Source organism: Podarcis gaigeae (genome assembly GCF_964106915.1).
Source record: "Podarcis gaigeae genome assembly, chromosome: 5".
Lineage (NCBI taxonomy): Eukaryota > Metazoa > Chordata > Lepidosauria > Squamata > Lacertidae > Podarcis > Podarcis gaigeae.
The window spans coordinates 61,658,374-61,683,095 of NC_139681.1; the positions used below are offsets into that span (position 1 = coordinate 61,658,374).

Consider the following 24,722-nt stretch of genomic DNA (forward strand, 5'->3'; position numbering starts at 1 on the left):
TTTATATTTACTACAAACTCATTGATATATAGAGTTCCAGCTTGTTCTTTAAAAGGCTGCCAGCCCCTTTTGAAGCAACAGTGCTATTATATTAAACCCAAATTGTGTAGTTTGTTTCATGATCAAGTATTGGATTATAATAAAAGTTGCGCACTGCAGTACAATGAAGAAGTAGTGTGACTGGGAGAATTTTTGGAAGGTGACAGATGTCTACTGTTCTTTCCATCAATCAAAACTTATTTTCTGACAGGATAATTATGTGCACTGAGCCTGTCAATCAGAATACTTTGCACTGTGTCACATATGAACTTTTGGGATGGCTTTTCTGAGCTATGCTACAAAATAGAATTTTGCAGAGACTGTGAAAACGTTTTCCATTACATCTGCATGCCAAATTAACAGGAATGTGGTTTTCCTAAATCCTGAGATTAAATAGTATCTAGTGCACCTCATTTTACTCTTATGTATTTCACAGGAATACCATTATACCTTTCCAGTGCACACAACAGTATGAAAGTACAGTGGGAACAAATAGAGCTATTAATGTAAACACAGATGGTCATTCACCAAATTATAACTTTCCATTTTGTGTATGGAGCCACTTTGGCAAGCCCGTGTTGTATTTGGTAGTCTGTATTTCCTTGTCAAATGGTCACATCTGCACTTACCATGGTATTTTAAACAAACAATTTGAAGTGATTTTTTTATCTTACCCTTTGGACATAACCACGTGGTAAGCCAGCCAACAATGCCCTGCAAAGTAGTGATGATAATCTTGCATTTCTGAACCTAATCTGAAATTCAAGGCAGCAGGGGAGTGGTAAGATTTTCCTTACCACTTGGCAGCACAGTAAGAATGCCTTGATTTATGAAGCTGTTCCCATGCACAACACTGTTGCATTAAGTTACCATTAAGCAAATCTTTAACACAGGCAGTACACTATAGATGGGCGTGCACAGACAACCATTTGCCTAGATTGTGCATATGACCAACAGTAAGCTGCACTGTCCTCTCAAATAGTAAGGAGAAACTTGTCATTCCCATTTCCACGGATTTCAGGGGCAGAAATACAGTACAATTCCAACCAACGCCATCATTGGACAAGACAATACAAAGTGTTCCAAGTGGCTACATGTACACTGGGGTTTTATATAATCTATACCCCAATTTTCTACATTAATGTGTACTCAAAGCAGCTTTTACAAGTTTTGCTTGAGAAAATGTTAAGTGACAAAACAATGCACTTAAAAAAGCCTCGTTATGCTTAAATTATTGAAAGGCAAATGGTAATCTGAAACCATTATACCTTGCCTCCCAAGTGATTTTATTCCCATTGTGGTAAATTACCACTGATTGACTCCAGACCAACGTACACCATCAGCAAACAAAATCACCACATACCCATCCTTTCTAAAATGTCAATGAATGTGACACAGACCATTCTTTTCTTCTTTTTACAGCAAAGTGATACTTCTGAAAAAGCTATTAATATATTGTGATACCATTCCATCATGTCAGAGGCTGTGCATGTGTGTGAGCAATAGCAATCCTACAAAATTGAGAGTTCAATTCCTCAATGTTGGAGACCTAGGAGGGAATCGCCTGCAATACAACTATGTGTAAAGCTCAGCTCAGCATGTTAAGGCACTTACATAAGCAGCTGACCATATTTGGTTGGTTTTAACCATGTCACTGTAGATACCCTGAAAGGAAGGGTTGCTCTGGGTGTTTAAAATCTGCTCAAATCCCATGAGAAGCTGCTCACACAAGCAACTTACAACATGTCCATGCATTTACATTACAGGATGCTTTATGTACGAAAAAGGTCTTGAAATAAGGCACATTTGTGTTCTTACCTACAATCTCCCACCCTGCTGCGAAGTTTTACTAGAATAAATTTGATTTAGCATGAATTTTAAATTCTTCTACAGCCCAAAATTATTCCTATCCAAGTAAACAAAATGTGGCTATTAGAGCAGGGCCTTGTTCTTAGGTATGGTACAAAATAAGCTACACTTCAATGGTTTTCTAAGAAATAGATGACCAAGACAGATGTTCAGTTGTAAACTTATAAATACTGGAGGGGAAGAGAAGAAAAATATACAGGTGAGATATCTAAAATGTTTTATAGGAAGCCTGACACTTAGGGGTTGATCAATTTCATTTGGTTTGGGTCACTGATCATTTCCTTCACCCCATCATCATATTTCAGTGTAATTATTTTGAAAACACAAAAGAAGCAATGAAAACTATTCTTGGAAAAATGGGAAACAAGCTGCCTATGTCTATATTTAAGAACCACACAAAATCCCCTCTGTCCCTAAAGGCCAGTGTATTCTCGGCTTGGGTTACAGAACTATTGCTTTGGTTTGCAAAAAAAAATAAAAAATGTTGGGGTTGGTATAGCACTTGCTGTTTTGTTCACAGTGGGCTTATTAATGTTTTTTTTTTTTTTACATGTTTACAGCTTAAAAAAGAACTAGCCAGGCTTAGTCCTCTTGCATAAACAACACAAGAACATGAATGGGTATGTGTCCGCAGATGAAAGAAGGGAAGAGTGAAGATTTGTCGAACATTTCCAATCTCAACTTAACTGATGTTTATTTTCACCTCTAAAATTATCAAGTAGCAAAACCACCAACATTCCTCCAAGGGTATGAAATAAAGCAGCTGCTGTCCCTCCATGTCCTGTGTACTTGATTGTTACTTGATGGAATAGGCACTGGTAGAGTTCCAGGTCAAGTTTAGCACCGGAAAGGATTGCCAAAGCTGGCTTTGACAAAAGCAAACAATGTGTGCTCAGGTATTAATACAACCAGGTTTTATTTAAGTTCTCTCTTCTTTTTTATTACCCCCATACTAGCAAGAGTTCCGAGGGAATTTAAAGTTCTGTAAACATTAACTACCCCCTTCCCCCCTTTGTAAGTTTACAAAGCAAAGGAGATCAGGAGACCAGATCTGTGACAGCACCTAGCCTCACTGAGCTACCAGATCCAAAAACTATATACAAATCTGCAGCTGTCTCTGTAAGAGTTACTGTACACGTTGGGGGTGGGGGAGAGGGGTAAGAGAGAAGAAAATCAAAAGAAATAAAATCTAAATTAATCTGATCTGGAGCAACTTCAGTTGTCTTCTTCAGGCGATGATGGCAGACCAAGGTCTTCATACAGCAGCACAACTTCCGTGGGCACATTGCAGCCCTGTGCAAGTGGGAGCGTGGAGGGTGGGGGTTTAGAACTAAGTGCAATGGCCACTTCAGACTTTTTAACATTCTGGGGTAAGGAATGGAGAAGGTGGATTACATAAATATATAAGCACAATGGATTGGAAGTAATGGGAGAGTGTACTATATAGTAAAAACCAGCACACCTCGCTTTATCCCCCTCCATGTGATATTTATAAAGAGACTCTGCCAATGCTCAGATTCCTTGCCTCATTTATTTCACTTTCAAGACGACAGCTCCCTGTTCCTTGGCGTTAATGCTGCTGCAGAACTTACAAAACTCTGAACCACCATCCCGTGTGACCAGATGAAATCTGGCTCGATTTCAGGTTCCAAAGGTAGTGTCAACTCCCACAAAAAAACCAACTGGTGAAGATACATATGGTAAAGATCCTATGCGTCTCTGAAACGAGACAAATTCACAGCAGAAGGGTCCAAAATAACTGGCCCAATCACTTTGGAGGAAGTATAATTAAAGGAGAAAATCAGCCTGAAGGAAAAGATGTGTGCCTCCTCCCACAATTTGAGTCCCCAATTGTTCAGGAAGGCTGGAGTGTGCTGAAGCATGAACTCCAGCATCTTTGACATCACTACCCAATGAAGACAGACTTGAACTCCTCCAAATTCAATGTGCTGAAGAAGGCCTGGCAGGGATGTGCATTGCCAAACCAATCCAAGCTGAATGCTGCCCACCACCACCATTCCCTGCTGTTGCCAGTTCTAGTTATGAATGCACTTCCTGGTTCGGAAGGCATCTTTTGCCCTGATGGAGCATGGAAGTCAGTATCTGCGTGGCATTTTGGTTCTGAATTACATCTGTTAACCATGAGCTCTCCACTATGATTGCACCAGTTAAATGTGACGAGAATGACAAGAGAAGGAAAGGAAGCTACCATATGTAGACCTCCAAATGGCTTTACAAATAGCTTGGGAGAAGAAATCACAGCACCGTGATTTGCACTCGGCCTCATATATGAATCTTCTTTCCCACCTATCCAGAAGAGAGAACCAGAGGCTGATAAAAATGAAGGTGGTTGTGCAATCCTGGGCAGAAAAGGGCTTGGTTGAGGCTAGAAATAGCAGCCTGAGATGATTTGATTCTGTGATCCATTTGCAAGGCAAAGATGACTGCTGCAGCAGATAGAAAAGACTCTGTCCAGCAGTGGAGAATGCATGGTTAACAGGACACAGGAAAAGCCAGGCGAGTTGCATATACTCAGTAGTCATCCAAAGTCTCTATTTCTCCCATGTTGAGCCGCTCTGAAGAGGCATTGACAGAGAAACCTGCAAAACAAGACAGACAGATTTCTTAGTGCACAGATGTGTACAGCTTATTCCCAGATCTTACATGTCTTCATAAAGTAATCCATATATATTAAAGACAATATTGAAGGCAGCACCTGCCATCAATCCAGCTATTTTTTCTAGTGCTTTCAGCTCCTGCTTTAAGGATATTTACACAATAAAAGCATGAGTGAGTAATCTTCCCAATAAACCCCCAAGTTATACACAAATATTGAAGAAATTTTCATCTTTTATAAATCTGCTAATCATTTCCTAGCAATTTGAGAAACAAGAGCAAAACGAGCAAAGGGGAGGGCTAGTAATCAAGACTAAAATAGACTGACAGGCATGCGCAAAACCTTCAACGCTTATTAGCCTGTCTTCCCCCCACATATCTGAGTGTGAATGGAACTAACTAATGATGGGGCAAGCAGAGGTAAGAGCTGGAGTGGTGATGTCCAGGCAACACCTAAATCTGGCTACAGCTAAGAGGGGAAGAAAGCACCCAGCAGCCATCCCTGATTCTGGAATCTTAGCTTTTATTTTCCCCTTCTGACTCTTGCCCCATTTATTTAATGTACCACAAAACTTGCCTAACAAGCTGGGATCTGCTCGAACCATTTTTTGTTTCTTCTTCTTTTTACCACTCTGCACTGCCTCAAAGTTGGATTGCTGGTTGTTGCTCTGATTAGTCTGAAAGACCGAATGCAGTGAACTGTGGTTCATCCCCCACACAGAATCCTGGAACACAAATAAATAACGTATTACAAGCTGGAATCATGCCTTGTGCACTCAGTAAGAGTAGAAAAATAACAATGATCCACTGTCCCAATCATAGGCAGTAGACCAGTAACATTTCTGTTTAGCACACTTGCTGATATCTCTGTTAATTACCTGAACACACCCTCACTCTCATACCCCTATTCTTACAGAAGATTTTAAGGTCAGCTGCAAATACAACACAATAGCTGTCTAATAAGCAAGGGGTGAGAAATCTTCTCTCTATGAAGAGCCTTGTCACAAGCCCCTTGGAGATGTCTTAGAGGGAGTGGTCTGATGGGGAATGGAAAGAGATTGGGAATTTGGTGCAGTATGACTCTGGGGGTGGACCCAGTGGATTGAGAAGTGGTGATGAGGACCCAGGAGATCCAAGTGGGTTGGCAGAAGAACGCCCCACTTCAGTGCCACTGGACACCCCAATGTAGAGTCTTGGCTGGTTGACGAGGGCTCTGGCACCACTGAAGAGTCATCCCTTTCAGGGGCAGTGCAGAGCAACATATTTGATGGTGAATTGGCTCAATCATCTCTGTTTCCATAAACCAAGAACATGGAGACAACTGTGCTGGCACAAACAGACTTCACACGTTCAGCCCACTTGGAGGATTGCTTGCTTGCATGCCCATTCCCAGCCTTGGTACATTGATCACACAAATGAAGGTACCTGTCCTGCTCTTCAGAAGGAGAGTTCAGGGGCATCTCAGTTGTTGGGTCTTAGTTTAAGTCTAACCATGTGTCTAGAACTCTGCTGTGCTTCCTGCCTTTGCAACTTATGTTTGGACACTGTATTGAAGTTTGGAATAAAGCCTTTAATTCCAACAACCGAGTGGAGTTTCAGCATTGCATCTCTCTCTCTCTGCCATGCCACCTCACTCCATCCCATCCCACGTTCCCTGTACTGCCCTACCTGCCCTATGCTACACTCGTTTACTAGGCAGTAAGTTTAATTGACCATAAGGGGACTTGCTTTCAAATAAATATGCTTAGGACTGCATTGTATATAAACATTAAGGCCACAATCCTAGGCAAGTAAGCTTGTCTAGGAGTGCACTGTCATAGGGATAGAGTTTTTGTTTTGATGGTTAGATAGTTGTTGTTTCTGAGGTGGTTGCCTAACATTTTGAAGTGGCCATCTGGAGCATCTGTCTGCCCTGAGAGACTGAATTTAGGTTTCATTGGAGGGATCCAAAAAGAAGAGCTAATAGCTTCTTAGCAGCCTGTTTTGTCATTCAGCCAGTGCCACTTGTTTTTCTCAGGAACACTTGAGGGCAGCTTACCTCAGCCAAACAACATGCCCCCACCCCCGCAAATTTTTGCCCAGCCTACCATGCCTAGGGAAAATCCTGCCATTTCTGGAGTTTCCCCCAACTCAGTGATATCTCTCTCTCCCCCCCCCCCCCGGGCATCCCTTGCTTTGAATCATGCTTCCAGCCAGGTACTCAGAATAGCTCCCTTCATCAGAATTCCTGGGATTCTAAAATTCAGGTCAGAACATGGGAGGGACTGGAAGAAGAAATCTATTCAGTTAAGTTGCAGTGAGAGAGAAAAGAGCATGTGAGAAAGAGACAACAGTCACAGTGATAGTACACATGGCAATCTTTCAACAGGAGTGCCCACAGCATTTCTTGGAAGGGTATTTTGTATTTTAGGATGCATCCAGTCTATGAGCCAGGAGTTCCCTGCCCCAGTTGTAAACCATTCCATAGTCAAGCTTGTCCTCGTTTCAAAACAGATTGCTAAACTCTACATCAACCAGAGAGACAGATGTGTTTTCTCTAGTAATCACAGAAATTTGCTTGCAAATATTCTCCAAAGACAGAAGCACGAACCTGTTGCTGCCGCTGTTGGTTGGCTTTTTGTTTGGCACGGCGCTCAAGAAACTGCTTGGCAAATTCCTTGGCTTCAGGGGTATCTCCAAGGTAGGCTCTGATGTAATCATGGACCTCGTATGGAGATTCTACTTCCTTCAAGAAGGACACAAATGTGGGAACTGCAGCCGGAAAGGAAGACAAATCACGAGATACTTACAAAGCCTATAGGTGCATAAGCAAAAAAAAATCCAGAGCTTTTCAATATCATACATTTCCTTACAAACTTTATGTAATACAGTATTATCTTTACCTGCAAGAAAACAGAGAGCCCTTTCTCCTTATTCACTGAGATATGGGATGAATTAATTTCCTCACTAAGACAACAGTCTCTGCTGGATTCCTAATGATCACTTCCTATTTAATCTAACTTTTTAGCAATGGTGTATGCCTTATGGTACAACTTAACAGGAAATAAAATATTAACTGTAGCATCAGCCCTGGTCTGTGTAAAATCAGGACTTTTAAATTCTCAAGAATACTGGGGATACCAAACCTTTTGCAATTTCCCCATCTTCCTTAATGCTTCTAAATACAATTTTGGACAATGTGCAGTAATGCATCACATGATAATGTGCAGCTATGATGCAGTTTCTCAGTGTGTTAGAAACTTTCACACTCCTTTTTCACTGCTTACCATCCAAGTTGTTGGCTGTGTTGAGTGCATGAAGCATTTGTTCACACCATTGAGTGAATCCATCCTGGGCTTTATTAACCCCCTGGAACAGCTTTAACAGCTTTTCTTCTTCTTCCACCTTCTTATTCTGCCTGCTTGTAACACCTATAGATTTACTAAGACAGGCAAAAAGGCAGTGTGTGAGGGAGAGACACAGGTTATCAGGAAAAAACATGCAAAGTATACAAGACTAGAAAATTCAAGCAGCTTCACAAACATTTCTGCCTTCTGTCAAAATCACAAATATGAAAGTATACTGAGATGGGAGCTAACAGAAAACAGAAGGAATGGAACCATAAGAGATCCTGGCTGCACTGATACAGCACACAGCAGGGTTTGGTGGAAAGGTTCCATCCACAAGACTCCAGAGGTTTCGGATGACAATTCCCATCTATCCCAGTCAGCAAGGCCAATGGTCAGGGATGGTGTAGCCAAGACAACTGGAGGTCACAAGGTTGGCAAAGGCTACAGAAGAATGATTTAGAGACCCTGCAACAGGCCTGAGCCTCTACAATGAATTGAAGGGAAGCTCACTGCATCCTAGTTCCTACCTGATGCTAGCATTGCTCTTGTTTTTATTGGTTGCGTTACGAGGACCAACTTCTTTGACTGCATCGTCCCAGAATCCCATGTTTGAGTTTTTTGTATCGGCATTGCTCCAAATGCTGCTGACAAGGTCTGATGCCCACTGGCTGCTAGGATTCGTGTTTAGAGAGCCCCATACTGAATTGCCAATGCTGGTGTGTAGATTAGAATGTTGCTGGAACAACAGTAACGGAGATACTGTTTATTATCACCAACAGAGGAAAAGCGATACAACAAGAGTATTATCATCATCATTATTATTATTATTAGCTGTACTCACTGTAGTGCTGCTGCGGGACCTGCTTTGCTGTTGCTGGTGCTGCTGCTGTTGCTGCTTCTGCATCTGCCTTGCCTCCTCCTGCTGTATCTCCAAGAGGGATTTTGTAGTACCGGCAGGTTTGGCAACATTTCCCCAGCCAGACAGTTTTTGTTGCTGTTGCTGCTGTTGCTGCTGCTGCTGGAGGGCTTTCATTAGTTCACGCTGCTGACGCCTTTGCTGGAAAACAGTCAATGCAGGACATTCCAGTTCTTAAATGTATACTTGATTATCTTCTACTGTTTTCCACACATTTTCCTCAAAGCTGGATAAATCTGAGTAGGTATGTGTTTCACTGAGGGTGCTGAAATTTGCCTCAGACACACTGATCAAAGTCTCTGGTCTTGGAAAGTGCACTTGGACACAAATACTTTCATATTCTGCTTGTTTTCCAGTCAAGCAAACATTACTCATAGAACAAATTACTTTTCTACCCAGCCCCTCATTTTTAAATTCCTAACTAAAACTAGATGGGCAATGAATCTAATTTTAGGCTTTACATTTAAAGAGAATCAGTAGAATTAGCATTTATATTAACTACGTTTCTATGTCTTTAACATTGTATCATTAAACCAGGCAAATCTGCAAAAAAAAAGGGGGGAGGCTAGATTATGAAAATCTCTGCTCTTTCAGTCTTGGTAATCTAAGACTATGATAATATTTGGGCAATTATAACTTGGGTTTATTAAAATGAGACATGTGGAAGCTTTTTGCCTGCTTATGCTCTCCTTCTTCTCCCTTTGTAGCACACAGCAGTTATACTCAGAAAATATTCAATTAAGCACAATTTCTACTTCATCACTGGGAAATCACAGTTACCAGGTTCAAAACCAACTAGGATTTTAACAATGCTTTGAAGTTGGCTTCAGAGCCTGCCTTGTTCTAAAACTGGTAACTGTAGTTTCGCAGCTCAGATGGTACAGGAAACTATGCTTAATTGGCAACTTCAAGGTTTAACTGCTGTGTTCCATGAAGGGAGGTGAGAATGAGCTGTGTAAAGCCTCCTAGGTACCTTGGGTTAAGCTTATTAAGTGTTTAGAAATTGTCACACTGACTCCTAGCAGTGACAAGCCACAACTGCACACAAATGAGCAAGCCATAGGCTGTCTAAAGGCAGAAAGTAGTGGGAGGTCACCAGATGAATATGTCTTTCACAATGGGTGAAAGAATATGTCTTTCATAACGGTGTAATGGCAAGGAACTTTGATTATTCTATTTCAGCAGCAACCTAAAGCCTCTTTTCCAAACTATGAATTTTACCTCTTCTCGAAGCTGCCGCTCTCTCTCTTCTTCAAGCTTCTGGATTTCTGCTAATGATAACGTCGTTTGGGACTGAGACGCCCTAGAATTTGATTGCTGACCCCATGTTGAAGAAGAAGGGAGCTGGGAGGAAAGACATACAAGAAACAGCACTTAAATTTTCTTAATGGAAAGAGTGAATACATCAGGATATATGCTGGATCAGCCACTCAAAAACATGCAAACAGTTGTTATTGTCTGCCACAAAAGCTGCTAATATACCACAATCTTTATTTTGTCTCCTTGTACTGTAGAACTGCAACCTTTTCCTGCCAGGTGTGTACCCAACCTCCAATTAATCTTTATAGTACCAACAATAGTCATAATTTATACAGCAATATAATTGTAAGATTCAAGCACCTGACTGTGCTGTGAATGAAATGGGAATTATTCAAAGGAAAGGAAATGAAGCAAGGAAAACAGCTGAGGGAAAAAGGCAGTAGTAGCATGGAGAAACAATAAAAAATGCATTTTAAAAAGTCTGATGCAGAGACCCATGCGATTCAACACCAACAGCTTCAGCCTCCATTTTTATACGGCTCATCCTCCCAGGACCTGTGTACATGGTACTGACTTCATTTTATCTTCACACCTACCTGGTGAAACAGATTAGACTGGCCCAAGTTTATCCAGTGAGTTTCATGACAGTGTGATGATTTGAATCCAGGTTTCTCTACTCCCAGTTTTATGCTCTAAATCAGGAGCGGAGAACCTTTTTACCCAATGAACCAGAACATTATTTTCCCCACCCCTGCTGGTCAACTCTGGCAGCGGGACAAGGGGCACCCACCTTTAAATCATCTGGTGCCATTATGATGTCAAGTCACTGATAGCTGAGTTGTCTTCAATTCAGTGGACAACCAGCAACACTCCTGCTAATGGTCTCAGTGAATGAGCTGAGATATAAAAGTTCAGGCAGTTGCTAAGGTACCCCAGACCAAAGTTGTTTGGGGCTTGTAAATTAACAAAAGGACCTTAAACCTGGCTCAGTAGTAGATGGGCAGCTAATGCAGATGTTTTAACAATGGTGTCACATGTTGTGGGCTATTTGCCCCCACCAACAGTCTGGCCACTGCATTCTATACCAGCTGAAGCTTCTGGAGCATGACCAAGGGCAGTCCCACATAGAGAGCATTGCCGTACAGTGGTACCTCGGGTTACATACGCTTCAGGTTACAGACCCCGTTAACCCAGAAATAGGTTAAGAACTTTGCTTCAGGATGAGAACAGAAATCGTGCTCCGGCGGCGCAGCAGCAGCAGGAGGCTCCGTTAGCTAAAGTGGTGCTTCAGGGTAAGAACAGTTTCAGGTTAAGAATGGACCTCCGGAACGAATTAAGTACTTAACCCGAGGTACAACTATAATCCAGCCTCAGGAATGCAACATGGACTACAGTAGTCAGGCTATCCTTGGTGAAGGATAGTTCCAGGTAGCACTGTGGAAGGGCTTAGCTTAAAAATGAGGCATTACTCAGGATATGTGCACCTATATACATTTTTGGTAGGGTGGCAAGTTGCTCCTCATTGTACTTTCTCAGATCTATAGGTATGGACAGAAATGCACACCCTGAGCAGGGCGAGGGGCAGGAATTATGATATGTGTCAAGGAAATCTTAATTTTTTCTGTAAATTAGAGAGATTTGCATATCTATGCTACTTTCATGTTTTAGTTATTATTTGTTATTAATTTCAACAACTTAAATATCACTTAGCACTGTAATTTCTAAGCAGTGTACAATGAGGTACACTGAGCAGTAAAGAGATAACCTGGACAAACTGGGATGTCACTGATTGAAGTTAGAGCTGCCCATCTCCTGCTTCTGGTGCCCAATTCCAAGAGCGTTAAAAGGCAGGTTCTGGCAATGGTCACGTAAATTTTAGCACAGCTAACAGAGAGCTTCTCTGCTGGCTGTGAGCTTAACTTGTGAGAGTGGGTTTATGGCAATGAGAAAAAGAGTAACATTACGAAGAATCAGTACCTTCATCTGTGCAAGTTGCTGCTGTTGTTGCTGCTGCTGCAATCGGCGTAAAGCCTCCTGCTGCTGCTGCCTCTGCCTCATAATTTCTTTCTGGCGTTGGAGTTCCAGCTCTTTACGTTTTCGTTCTTCCTCTTCATGCCTCTGTCGGGCTGCTTCTTCTTCCATGCGCAGCCGGTTTTCTTCTAGCTGACGCTTTGCCTCTGCTTCTTCACGTGCCCATTTGGCAGCCTCCTCTTCCTTCCCAGAACAGAAAAAATATGCAGAGTCTCTAAAGTGGACTAACCTAGATTAAAATGCTTCCTTTTTGTTTGTTTCAAGATACATAGGATTGCAAAGAATCCTTTGCTTCTAAGAATGCAACCTGTGCTAGAATACAACAATTTGATAAAATATAGCTTTAGAAAATGCCCCAGAACAGCCATGAAAACTCCTTGTGTGACTTTGTTTCAGAATTCCAAAACTTTAAGACCATTTTGAATTGGTAGAGTCTTAAACAAAATGAGAGGTCCCTCTGCATTGTTTGATCTAATAACGGCTCATTCACTTATGCATTATCACTTGATGTAGTCAACAAGTGAGCATACATGTGCGAACCAGCCTCTGATTCTTGCAGGTCTAAATTGCAAAATATTTCCCTTCTTTTCACCTGTTTACGAAGCAACTCTTCTCGCTGTAGTCTTTCTTCCTCTTCTCTTCTCCTCTCTTCCAGTCTCCTAAGTGCTTCTTCTTGCTGTTGCCGTTCTTCCTCTTCCCGCTGCCGTCTTAGTGCAATTTCTTGTTCCCTCTGCCGCCTTAGGGCTTCTTCCTGCACACAGAAATAAAAAGAATGAAATTAGCTAAAAGTGTGGATGTGCATTTAAATTCCTATTTATGGTATGCTGGATAGTAAGGGTCCCCTGACCTGGCTGCTCTGATTCTGACCTGAAGCCAGAGGTCTTTTAAATGAAACGACAGCAGTTGGGAATGCATAGGGACAGGGGCTGACTTCACTTTGGGGGTGCAAGTCAGCAGTGGGCAGGGTCATCCTCTTTTCTCTCTCTTTCTTTCTGCTCTCCAAATTAATACCCAACCCAGAGATTACCCAAAATCAAATTTCCCCCTTCCTGAAATTATCACCCAGGTCCTCCCCAAATTAACATCCCACCCCAAGAATACTTCTGCCTTCCTGGAAGGCAAGTCTGAGACTGCTGGTGATGTGTGTGCTTGCTTTGGAGGCTGTTAAGCCTAGAGCAGACACATGCTTGGTTGCTAAAGATAAACAGACAGAGTCCTTAAACAGTCCTTTCCCAGGTGTCTCCCCCGATTCACAAAAGTGTTCTAATACAAAAATACAATCTGCCTCCTGTTGTTGTAGGCAACTTAGAAGTAATAGGGTCCCTTCAGGGGAAAAATAGGGTTTTGATAAGCCTTGCCCTTGGCAGTAGCCAGGGGATGGTGCTGAAGATCACAGAACCATGGAGTTGCTGCAATGGCAAGAGGCCTCTTTAACTGCTCTCTTCCTGGGGGTGTAAGGCTGGGGGGGGGGGATCATGTCCTGCATTGCAGGGGTTAGACTAGATGACCCTTGGGTCCCTTCCAACTCTGCACTTCTATGAGGAAGAGCTCCTGGAACATAACATAGACCATACTTCCCCCACCTGTCCTAAATAAAATTCTTATTTATTTATGTATTTTCTTTATTATGGGCAATTTCTGCACATCCTTCAAATAAATCCCCATGGTGGCCTCCAAAATATAAACATGTATGATTGAGCTGAAAAACTGAACACACTTTGGACTTAAAAGGTGGAAGGAACAGGAAACAAACTTATCCAACTTCCTTCACGGGAAATGAGAAAATGTGTTCTCTTAAAGATACTGAAATAGTAATTTATGTATTTGAGATGTCACCTGCTTTCTGCGCGCCAGCTCCTCCTCTTCTCTTCTTTTTCTTTCTTCTTCTTGTCTCCTGATCAGCTCTTCCTGTTGCCTCCGTAGCTCCTCCTGTCTTTTCCGCTCTTCTTCTTCTCTTTTGGCCCTCAGTTCTGCTTCTCTCCTCTCCTGCTCTAGCTGAATTAAAGAAGTAACAGTAGAAGTAAAGACCTCTTCAACTAGCACATTATTCCCGCTAGTTATAATCACTCTCATCAGCGTCCTCTTCTACAGTTACCAGTTTGATTGGTCTTCCCTAATCTGTGTCCTTGTTGGTTTTTTTTTAAAAAAGCCCAATTAAGAATTAGTAAGTTGTGTCCCAATTACACTAAATCAGTACAGTATAAGGCAATTACACTAAATCAGTATAAGGAATGTCACAGTAACTCAGAAAATAAATGAAATGAAATGAAAAGCTGCAACTGGAATGGTTTCTACTGTTTCTTACCTTAGCAGTTTTGGCTTTTTCAAGCTGCTGCAACTGTTCTAGAGCTGGTCCCTGAGCTGTAGTGTCGATTGGGAGATCCCAGACACTGCTTCCTTCCCAGACTGCAAAAAGAGGGGAAATGTAGGCTATTAAGGCTAGCCAAAAAACTAGGAATTCTGTGCACCCAGGCAAATTCACTGGTAATTAAAAAATCTCACATGCACTATATGTTTTGATCGTTAAGACGGTTAAATGACCTCTTTTGTGTACCTTTGGTTTTCCCTTTTTTAGGAAGTAGGGGAGGGGAAGCCTTCTAAGGATGTGTAGCTAGGCATAAATTAAGGAGGTAGAAATGAGGGTGCTGACAGAAAGAATGAGAATGAAGAGACCACCACTGAAGGCCTCTAAGATACAGCTTTTGTCTTTTATCTGCTTTATACTTGTATCTGTACCTCTCAAAACAGCAGCATCCCAAATCATGGTTTGTGGGCTTTGATCCAGGAGCCGACCATAGTTTTCTCAAGATGTAGTTTCAGATCCTGGTTTGGCAATTATTCACAAACCATGGTTTGTAAGCGACATTCATTTGGATGTCATTTCAGGGCAGATTGTTTTGTGTCTGAATGTAGTCAATATCAAAACACTGTTTCGTACCTGTAGCTTGTGGGGCTGCTGACTGAAGCTCCCAAATTGAGCCAGTGTCTGGCACTGACACAGACCTTGTTACAGGAGTCACTATGTTCTGCTCAGCTTTCCTGGAATATAAAGAGGAAGATTCAACATGCTACATCAAAATGCTAGTTATACTTAGAGGTCACAGGGGTGTTTTCTTTTTATTTTAAAATACAATGCTTCTCTTTTTTCTCCCTCTTCTTCAGAACCAGTATTAAAGTGATATTAGGGCATAACTTCCTGACAATTCCAACATTGCTGAGCAAAATCCAGAACTCTTGAGATGCACAAAACTGTTCTTTAATACTGACCAGAATTTGAATGAAAATTTTTGCTCTGGTAAATTAACAGGCTTCAATGAAAACAAATATGAGATGATGACAAATACAACCAACATAAATGGACAAAGTGACAACAGATCTATTTCACAGTCTTAGTGACACTGACTTGAAGCAATTTTGAACAGGCATAAACAGAGTGCTATATATTCAACAACCACTATCATGAGTAGACTCTATAGGGGCCACTTTATACATTATATTCAGTGTTATATTACATGCCCTTTTGATAATGTGAAGTATGAACATGACAGTTATGTGCATGCCAACATTTCCAAAGACATGTTCTCAGGAAACCATTCATGGTAGGTGGCCTGAAGTTTACTTTCAAAGTACTAGATTTACTACTGCATAATGTGTGAAAATAGCTGAAACTTGCATTCTTACCTCATTTTAAGTGCCTGGAACTGTTGCAAAAGGAGAGCCAGCTGCTGCTGCTGCTGCGATGAGAGAGCTGCTTTTTGCTGCTGTGCCATTACCTGGGCATACTGTTGTCTGGAAAAGAGAATGGGGAAAAGTACGCTCTACTTAGTTACAGAATGACTATAACAACCCAGAAAAGAAAAGAGCTGCTAGTTCATACCACAACTGACATTCAAACACATCAGTACAAACCAGAACCCACCCACCAAAAAATAAGAAACTGCCATTTGAAGTGGCTATTCAAAACAGTGACACACAACATTTACCTAAATTATAGATTGGATCTAACTATCCCTTTGTCATATAGGATTCCCCCTTTTCATGGAAGGTTTTCACTGAATGGAGGATCATGATGGTGGGAAAGGAGTTTACTGGAGCCAACTCTCTCTACCCCACAAGCCCTCCAGGGGACACATGGGAATGGAGGGGGAAGGGGAAATAAGTGAATGTCACTTTCTTCCTTCCACTGGCAGGAGCATCCCATGAGCAAGTCTGCTCATGAAAAACTCCTGCCAGCAGAAGGTAACTGAGGTTCCAAGCCTATTATTTAAGCACTAGGCTGGCAGCCTTAAGCAACCAGGAGTTGCAGGCAGGCTGGAGGAAGAGGAATAAAGTGCTCCATCCCTTCTCTGTGCCCAGAATAGAAACCAAATAGGCTATTAACAGAAGAACACCAAAATGGAAGCCTGGATATTGTGGACCACAACTCCCACCAGTCCAGCCAGCATGGCCAATGGCCAGGGATGATGAGAGTGGTAATCCAGCACCAGGTTGGCTAGACCTGACCTACAAAAAACAAGATCCTATATTCTCAACTCCTAGCCCACATACTTGCAGTAGACATACTGCTGTCCACAGAACCAGAAAGTAATGACTGATGTATGGTAACTGTGACAAAGAGCAACTTGAATCAAGAGCTGCCACCATCTGTCAAAGCTCGTCTTTGTCATAGCCACCACTTTCCCACTGTTCCTCACACTTTCTTGCTCATTCCCTGTCCTGACCATCACGGGCAGCATGTGCCCTATACTAGCAGGCTGGTGCAAGACAAACCAAGCTATCTAGGAGAAATTTTGTGAGCCTACCTACTCCTCTTCCTTGTCACCCAGAGGGAGACTCTAGGTAAGCAGGCTGACTGCTGGAGATAAGGAGCAGCAACAATAAGTGAACTGGCGGAATTGCCGCTGAGTAGTTTAAGTTGTCTCATAATGGGTCCTCCTTCTGCTAGGTGATAGGGGCATATGCCATCAGCAGGGACAGAGGACTTTGGATGGAGTGGGTGGTGGTAGCAGTGGCTGTTGTTGTTCCTCCTCCACTCACCACTCAGGGGGAGGTATGTGGCTGGGCAGTGAGAAGAAGTAAGAGCTGCCATGTACAGGGATGTCTTGCTGTCCACTTAGTATGAAAAATTGGACTATCCTGCTCTAGATCATTTAAACAAAGCAAAATGGCCATTGACAAATATTTATATAGACCAGGGGATGCTAACCTGTGGTGCTCCAGATGCTGTTCCAACTCCCATCAACCCCAGTCAGCATGTGCAATGATCAGAGATGAAGGGAATTATCGTCCAACATCTGGAGGGCCAAAGGTTAGCCACCGCTGATGTAAACTTACTGTAACAAAAATTGCTGGTACTGGAGGTGCTGCATTTGGTACATGGCTGTGAATTCCTGTTGTCTAGTCAGTCGTTCCTGGTCCAACTCTCCCTGTGGTTGTAAACAAATCGATAGCTGAACTTGTATCAAATGTTAGGATGCATGCGCATATGTACAACTCTGATTACAGTGACCTACAACATTATGATTACGAAATACCTTTTATATTAAAAGTTGTTAAATGGAACAACATTTTTACAGATTGCTGTGTTTAGTAAAAAAAAAGTATAAAGGATTGTGTGAAGTGGAAAATAAAGGGGTGTATATAGTTAAACTGTGTCTAGGGACCATTCCTTGGCAAAGGAAACTGGAGCAAATATCCCCAGTGCATAAGATACATGCTCCTCTACCTCGAGGAAGGCCCTATGCTTTCCTACTTCACCTCTCCCAGATATGAAGAAAGAGGGAGAAGCTGTGTGCCACATGCTAAATCAAGCCACAGCGGCAGAAGCAAGGCAGGCTTGTTAGTGTGTGTGCTCCAATCCTTTGGGGTTCCTTTTACTATCTCACAGCAGAGTTACCCAGAAAGTCTTCCTGTGTCTTCACAGCGGCAGCAGTCCAGCTCTCTATCGGTGAATGCCCGTGAAGGAATAAACACCTCACCCATTCAGTTCTTCTTCAAATATTTATTTATATTACAAGTTGCATAACTTTATATCACTACTGGTCTACATAAATAAAACAGAACAATACACAGAGATTTCAATTCTCTCTGCTCCCTGCAGCAATCCAGCTAGAGAGACAGGTTCAGAGACTCTTATAGACAAAGGCAGACACTGAATCTCTCTTCCCCCAGACATGCCTAGATAAAGACACCTGTTGCTGGGGAGAATTCTCGCTGCTAAGCAGAATTGGTTCAAGGACAAATCTGATTCAAAGATCGTTTCAGATTTACCTTTGGACTACACCAACAAGTCAGGAGGACCACAACTAGTAACATGCTTGGAAAAAAGGAGTAAGGGTCAGGGGCCTCAGTAGGAGCTACCTTTTACTGATTGTGGCTTACTGTAATTTCCTTCTGCAATTTGCTATGCATAGAAAGCAGTTCAGCCAGATCCAACTGAAGCAGCATTCAAAGGCTTTTAGGTAAGTGAACCAGTAGCAATGAGGGCTTTTGCTATTTCACTGCTAGGTACAGTAAGCACTTTTCCCTTCCTGTATGGAAAGCCCATTGTATTGCGGCTCAGAGTATATGTTCAACATACAGACAGTCTCTCTAAACGTCATTGCTGCTCTGCGCCTGGTAGCACAAAAGCACACAAAACCCTAAAACTGGCATCTCTTAACTTTCTAATTTAATGTTAACTGTTTTACACATTGTCATATTTACCAAATGCAGAGGTGGTGCTGGACCGGGAGTGAAAGGAACCCTGCCCCACATTTTCATGATGTCTCCAAGTGGCTGGAAGCTCTCATCACATGCTCTTTTCACCAACAGTGACATTGTGAAATACCCGGCCTGGAACCACTCTGTCATCTCTTGGTTACTGAATGGACCTGCAAAATCATCAAGGGATGAAATCCATGAAGACAAGAGTGAAACCTCTCCTGAGTGTTGCACCCAACAGTCACAGCCCATATAGAGCCTGGTATCTGGGGGACTGCTCTATGTATGTGCCATATGTGTCTTCATCTTACTTACAGAGCTAGACATTTTCTGATGTCACCCTAAGTACATAGGCAGTGTATTGTAATTTCCCTTAATATTCCAGTGAAATAAAATAAACATAATACCAGACTAGTTTATATCTTAAGAGGAATTCCAATTTACATACCAAGCAAATACTTTCATAAAATTAAATCTTTGTTTAGAAAATGCCTTTGGGGCTCTTCAGTTACAAGAATATCTATGCAAAAAATGGAAATACCAATAAAAGGAAGAGGATTTGGGATCCCTGACTTAGAATTGTATCACCAAGCATATTTACTGTCAGGTATACAATTCTGGAGACCCATAACTAAAAACAACTGTCCAAATTGGGCTTCTTTGGAATATTCCTATGTAGCACCTTTAGAAAGATGGGTAGCACTTGGGTCTAAATACATGAATACTCAAGATGCTATTGAAACAATAAGATTAGTTTGAATGATATGGCACCACATGTCCAGAAAATATAAATTTGACCTTTTCTTCCACAACAAATGACTTTGTGGGGAAACCTGTCTTTAAAAATTGGGAAAGAAATAGTTGTATGGAAGAGGTGGATGAATTTGGGTATATTAACGTTTGAACAGCTGATAAACGAAGAGGATGAATTTTATACATATTCTGTCTTAAGAGACAAATACAGATTACCTACAAATGCTCAATGGCAATATCTTCAGATAAAAAACTTGCTAACCACCATCTACAGACCAGCAGCTTTTACAGCCAGAGAGACCCCAGAGATATTTGAAGCAAGTGATTAATTCTTACACAACAAAAGCCCGGCCATCAACATATATAATATGTCACTAGCAAACCAATTTGATATACAGGTACTGAGGGAGAAATGAAAAAAAGAATTAGAGATCTCAACTTCGACCCCAGAGTGGGAATCTGTGTTAAGTGCTATAACAAGGGTGTCTCTGGACCTTAAACTGAGGCTCAAAAAACAAAAAATAATATTTAGAATATACTGGACCCCATTACGTTTGTTTAAAAAAGGGCTATCTAAGGTATCTAACTGTTGGAGATGCAACAGGGATAATGCTTCTCTAAAACATGTTTTTTCATTGTGCTATACTGAAAGATTTTTGACAGAAGGTAACTGAAACTATCAACAGAACTATATGGAACAATCTTACATTTACAGAGCAAAATATCCCTTTGAATTATATACCCAGCACACAGAACCTTACAAAGGGACAATATGAGTGGATTCTCCATGCCCTTACCACAGCAAAAAGACTAAGACTGATGAATTAGAAAAATAAAAATGCGGCTCCCTTCTACGATTGGGTGGAAGACTTATACAAACTCGCAACATATGAACAACTTTTATATAAACGCAGACTTGCCACGGACAGATTCAATGATATTTGGAATCCATTCTTACAAATACTGTAATAGGTTAATATCTGATGGAGTGCAATAACAACTTTGTAAAGTATACAGTATACATGGATTTCCCCCCCTCCCCCCCCTTTACTTTGCCTTCTACATGGGTGGTGTTTCTTTTTCTTTTATTTATGTCTCACCCTTTTTAGTGCACATATAACTAAAAAACAACAACATTCCAGTGAAATAAAAATAAAAAGCGGTAAGGATGAAAGCTTACCCTGAATTTCTCCCTGTGGATCTTTGTAGAACCACTTTTGCATGGCCTCATGGAGTAATGGTACTGAAGTACCCTTTACTCTCTGCTCCTGAAGTTTGGCTGCTAGCCTTTCATCATCCAGGGCACTGTCCTGCAAATATGCCACCATTTTTTCTGCTTGCTGCAGCAAGAGGGGGGGGGGGGACACATTAAGAACAACTGAGGTTACTACTGCCAGGTTACACACCGTCGGTGGAATAAAGTGAAATTCAGCAGAAAGCCTTATGAATAATACCATCATGGTTGGTGGACTCAGACACAAAGGAATGAAAAAGTAAGTTTAAATAATTATGCAAAAAGATAATAAAGCTTGGCAGAACTGCTTGCTGGGAAGCAAGTCTTATTATCTGGTAAGCAGCAAGGATGGTCAGCTTCCGGAAACAGCTGAGGATATTTTTCCTTCCAACAGACTTTCCCAGATTGATAAATGAGTCTTTATCACAAGTGTCTGCATGTTGGGTTTTTAGTCTTGTTTGAAATGTCTCTGTTGCTTTTGTGTTTAACTGCTTTTCATTATTTTACGTGTAAATCACCTTGAGATGGTGGTTAATAGATTAATTGTAATAATTGTAATGATGATGTCTGTATACATCGTGGTTGGAATTTTACAAGAAATTATTGGTCTTTAGAAATTCAAGTTTCTTGCAACATGTTTAAGCAACATTCAAACTACTGGAAAACGAAGAATTGTTTCTGGAGTCATTTTCAGAATCTATGTTCAGAGTCTTTTTCAGTCTGCATTTTCACTCATTTTTTATTTGCCATTTTTACACTGAAGGGCTCCTATATAAAATCAGCAGACAGGGAAGGGCTCTGAAGATGATCATCTGTACATATCAATGCTTTACCCTTAAAACATATGTGACTGACATGCAAAAGGATTGGCCCTCTGTTCATGTGTATTTTGAAGGGGGAAATACAGTGTGTGTATATTTTGTACTTGAGTATCAGCAGCATGAGGTGACTCTCATATTCTCTACTGCGTACACACATTCTGTCACAATGCTCATGAATGAAGTCAGGTGATTATCTATTTATATTAATGTTGGAGTGTGTGTGTCCATTTTTCAACTTGATTCACTTAGTACTCACAAAGTTAACCTACTGGAGTTGCATACCACACAAATATACAAGATAGATTCAACTTAATTTTAGAAAACAGGAATTCCCCTTCTTTAATTAACAAAAATATTAATTTTCCATTTTTGTTTGAGAAGGAGATGGCAGGAACATACAGGTTGAAACTGTTTTAATGAAAATTAAGTTGATTATCTGAAGTACAGTGGTGCCCCGCAAGACGAACGCCTCGCAAAACAAAAAACTCGCAAGACGAAAGAGTTTTCCGTTTTTGAGTCGTTCCACAAGACGAATTTCCCTATGGGCTTGCTTCGCAAGAAGAAAGCCCATAGGGAAATCTCCGGGGACCTCTTTTAAATGCTGGCGGTGGGGAGCAAAGCCTTTCGCCCCCCTCCGGCCTTCAGAAGAGGTCCAGGAAGGCCGGCGGGGGGCCGAAAGGCTTTGCTCCCCACCGCCAGCATTTTAAAAGCGGTCTGGGATAGCAGGGAATTGCGCTGCGCTTTCCCACTATCCCAGACCGCTTTTAAAATGCTGGCCGTCGGGAGCAAAGACTTTCGCCCACCACCAGCCCTCAGAAGAAGTCCAGGACCTCTTCTGAAGGCCGGCGGAGGGCGAAAGTCTTTGCTCCCCCCCGCCTGCCTTCAAAAGCGGAGAAACAGCAGAGAAGTCTCCGCTGTCCCGGGGACTTTTAAAATGCTGGGGGTTGGCAGCGAACGCTTCGCTGCCGCCCGCCAGCATTTTAAGATCGCCCGGGACAGCGGAGGCTTCGCTGCCGCCCGCCAGCATTTTAAAATCGCCCCGGGACAGCGGAGGCTTCGCTGCCGCCCGCCAGCATTTTAAAATCCGCCGGGGGCTTTTAAAATGCTGGCGGTCGATAGCAAAGCCCTCCTGTCCCCGGAGCTTGCGGGGCGGGAGGTGGGGAGAAGGGCTTTTCTTCCCACCGCCAGCCTTCAGAACAGCCTTCTGAAGGCTGGCGGTGGGGAAAAAAGCCCTTGTCCCCCCCCCCCCAGCCTTCAGAAGAGGTCGGAGGACAGACTGTCCCCAGACCTGGTCTGAAGGCGGTTTCCATAGGAACGCATTGATTGATTTTCAATGCATTCCTATGGGAAACCGTGCTTCGCAAGACGAAAAACTCGCAAGACGAAAAAACTTGCGGAATGAATTAATTTCGTCTTGCGAGGCACCACTGTATTGTCAAACTGCAAAATATGTGTCATTTTTGCCCATTAATACATCAATATAGTTTTGCCCATTTTCATGATCAGTTGCAGGAAAACATTGTAAAAGCAATTAGTTGCCAGTCCTGCCCAAAACTAGTTTTCCTCTGCAGTTGCCACCTGTTGGTCTATGTGAGGGGTGTGCTAGTCTATAGTTGACTAGGTACATTAGCTCTAGGTTGCATCTTGAACTCCTGTCTCCACTTTGGGTGCATAAGCACTGCTGACTTGTAAAGGCTACTGCTATGATATTCTCAGCAACCGGTCTAAATCCCAAAGCTTTCACCCACAATCACCTGAATCAGGTAGCTGCATTTACAAGGTAAGTATACAAAATAATGTTTTCTTTCAGCCTTTGAAGCACAACAACAAAAAACAAACAAACCAGAATTCACAAAGATGCTTTACCTGTTCTAAATGTTTGAGGCCCTCTTCGTCATCAGGGTCAGCAGGAATATTACCCATCCCTGGAGCAGCTGTGACTGATGTCTGAACAGGCCTTAAGGCAGGAATTGGATTTGACTCTGGAGGAGGAAGATGAACAAGGGAAGCTGCATCTGGAGAAATCTGTGGTAAAGGCTGGACAGCAGAAATTGGATCTGGGGGTGGGGAAGAATGGACATTAAATTCCTTTAAAGGCCCTTCTTTCTACCAGAACTGTTATTATGTGATAAAATGTATAATCAGACAATAAGCAAGATGGCATGCTTTCAACAATGCTTAAACAATGTATGAATGATCAGTTCATCCTTTCCACCTTGCTTTGTCACTACAGTCTTTTATTTATTTTTTTATTTGCATACTTTGCATATACATTATGCCAAACCTGAAATATGATTACCTTCTCTGTTGGGCACTTTGGCTGATGGGATATCCTCCATTTGGTTTTCTTTATCTTCTCTTTTTTCTATTACTTCTGGAACACAGTCTTCCCTTCTTTCAAGCAGGCTTGTAGGTAATGGCTCCTGTGACTGGGATTTTGGTGGAGTACCTGACCTGGTGGATGGTGAAGATTCTTTGACTGTTTCTTCTGTTACTTCTGAAATGATTGGTAACTTTATTTAACTGAGCTGGAAGGCGGAAGCAAAATTTAAAGGATAGACTTGAGAAATCCTTCTTACCTGCTACTGCTGTATGCTCCGTCTTAACACTTTCCCTTCCATGTGTCTTATCGACTTCTTTGGCTTCTTCATTGTGACTTCCTTCTGAATCAGACCTGTCTTCCCCTTCCTCTACAGGACGGAAATCCATTTCCTGTTCCTCAGGAATTGGTTCCTTTTGAACCTTCTAAGGAAAACACACATGCAAATAACAAACTTTATACTACTGGTTATAAATAATACCGTTAATATTATGACAGGTTCACAGAAAGTTTCTCACTTTTAAGGAGAGGAATGCCCCAGATGAGTCAAAAGTCCCCATTTCTTCTTCTGCATCTTCTAAGCACCATTCAGGAAGGCTATCCCTATCATCATCCATACTGCCACTGCCACATCGCACTCTTCGATAACCCCGCTCATCATCCCGGTCTCGGAAGTCAAATTCAAACCTTCGCCGTCGCTCCATCTGTTCTCTCCAGCCTGCAGAACGAGGGCCGTCTAAGGGGGCGGGAAAGTAACTTTACAAAAGAGTCCCATAGGGCAAGAACTTGTTTGGAAGGAGAAAGGGATAGAGGAAAAGAGGATAGGGAAAAG

General features: G+C 42.0%; 1 protein-coding gene across 2 annotated transcripts in view; it reads right to left on the minus strand.

Annotated features, from left to right (window-relative positions):
- Positions 1-2,807: 2,807 nt before the first annotated feature.
- Positions 2,808-24,722, minus strand: part of GIGYF2 (GRB10 interacting GYF protein 2) — a 76,617-nt gene continuing 54,702 nt past the window's right edge. Inside the window, exons 9-28 of one of the 2 annotated variants that reach the window (XM_083741778.1) lie at positions 24,409-24,626; positions 24,150-24,315; positions 23,870-24,067; positions 23,437-23,627; positions 20,696-20,855; positions 18,766-18,932; positions 17,395-17,486; positions 15,742-15,849; positions 14,999-15,099; positions 14,366-14,466; positions 13,897-14,055; positions 12,653-12,811; positions 12,007-12,243; positions 9,991-10,113; positions 8,695-8,910; positions 8,381-8,589; positions 7,791-7,945; positions 7,115-7,275; positions 5,102-5,249; positions 2,808-4,508 (exon numbers count right to left, since the gene is read on the minus strand). In XM_083741778.1, coding sequence (XP_083597904.1) covers positions 4,441-4,508; positions 5,102-5,249; positions 7,115-7,275; positions 7,791-7,945; positions 8,381-8,589; positions 8,695-8,910; positions 9,991-10,113; positions 12,007-12,243; positions 12,653-12,811; positions 13,897-14,055; positions 14,366-14,466; positions 14,999-15,099; positions 15,742-15,849; positions 17,395-17,486; positions 18,766-18,932; positions 20,696-20,855; positions 23,437-23,627; positions 23,870-24,067; positions 24,150-24,315; positions 24,409-24,626 — 3,137 coding nt within the window. In that variant the 3' untranslated portion in view covers positions 2,808-4,440. Of the gene's footprint in view, positions 4,509-5,101; positions 5,250-7,114; positions 7,276-7,790; positions 7,946-8,380; positions 8,590-8,694; positions 8,911-9,990; positions 10,114-12,006; positions 12,244-12,652; positions 12,812-13,896; positions 14,056-14,365; positions 14,467-14,998; positions 15,100-15,741; positions 15,850-17,394; positions 17,487-18,765; positions 18,933-20,695; positions 20,856-23,436; positions 23,628-23,869; positions 24,084-24,149; positions 24,316-24,408; positions 24,627-24,722 lie in introns of both variants that reach the window. The other variant, XM_083741777.1, reaches the window with a different exon arrangement.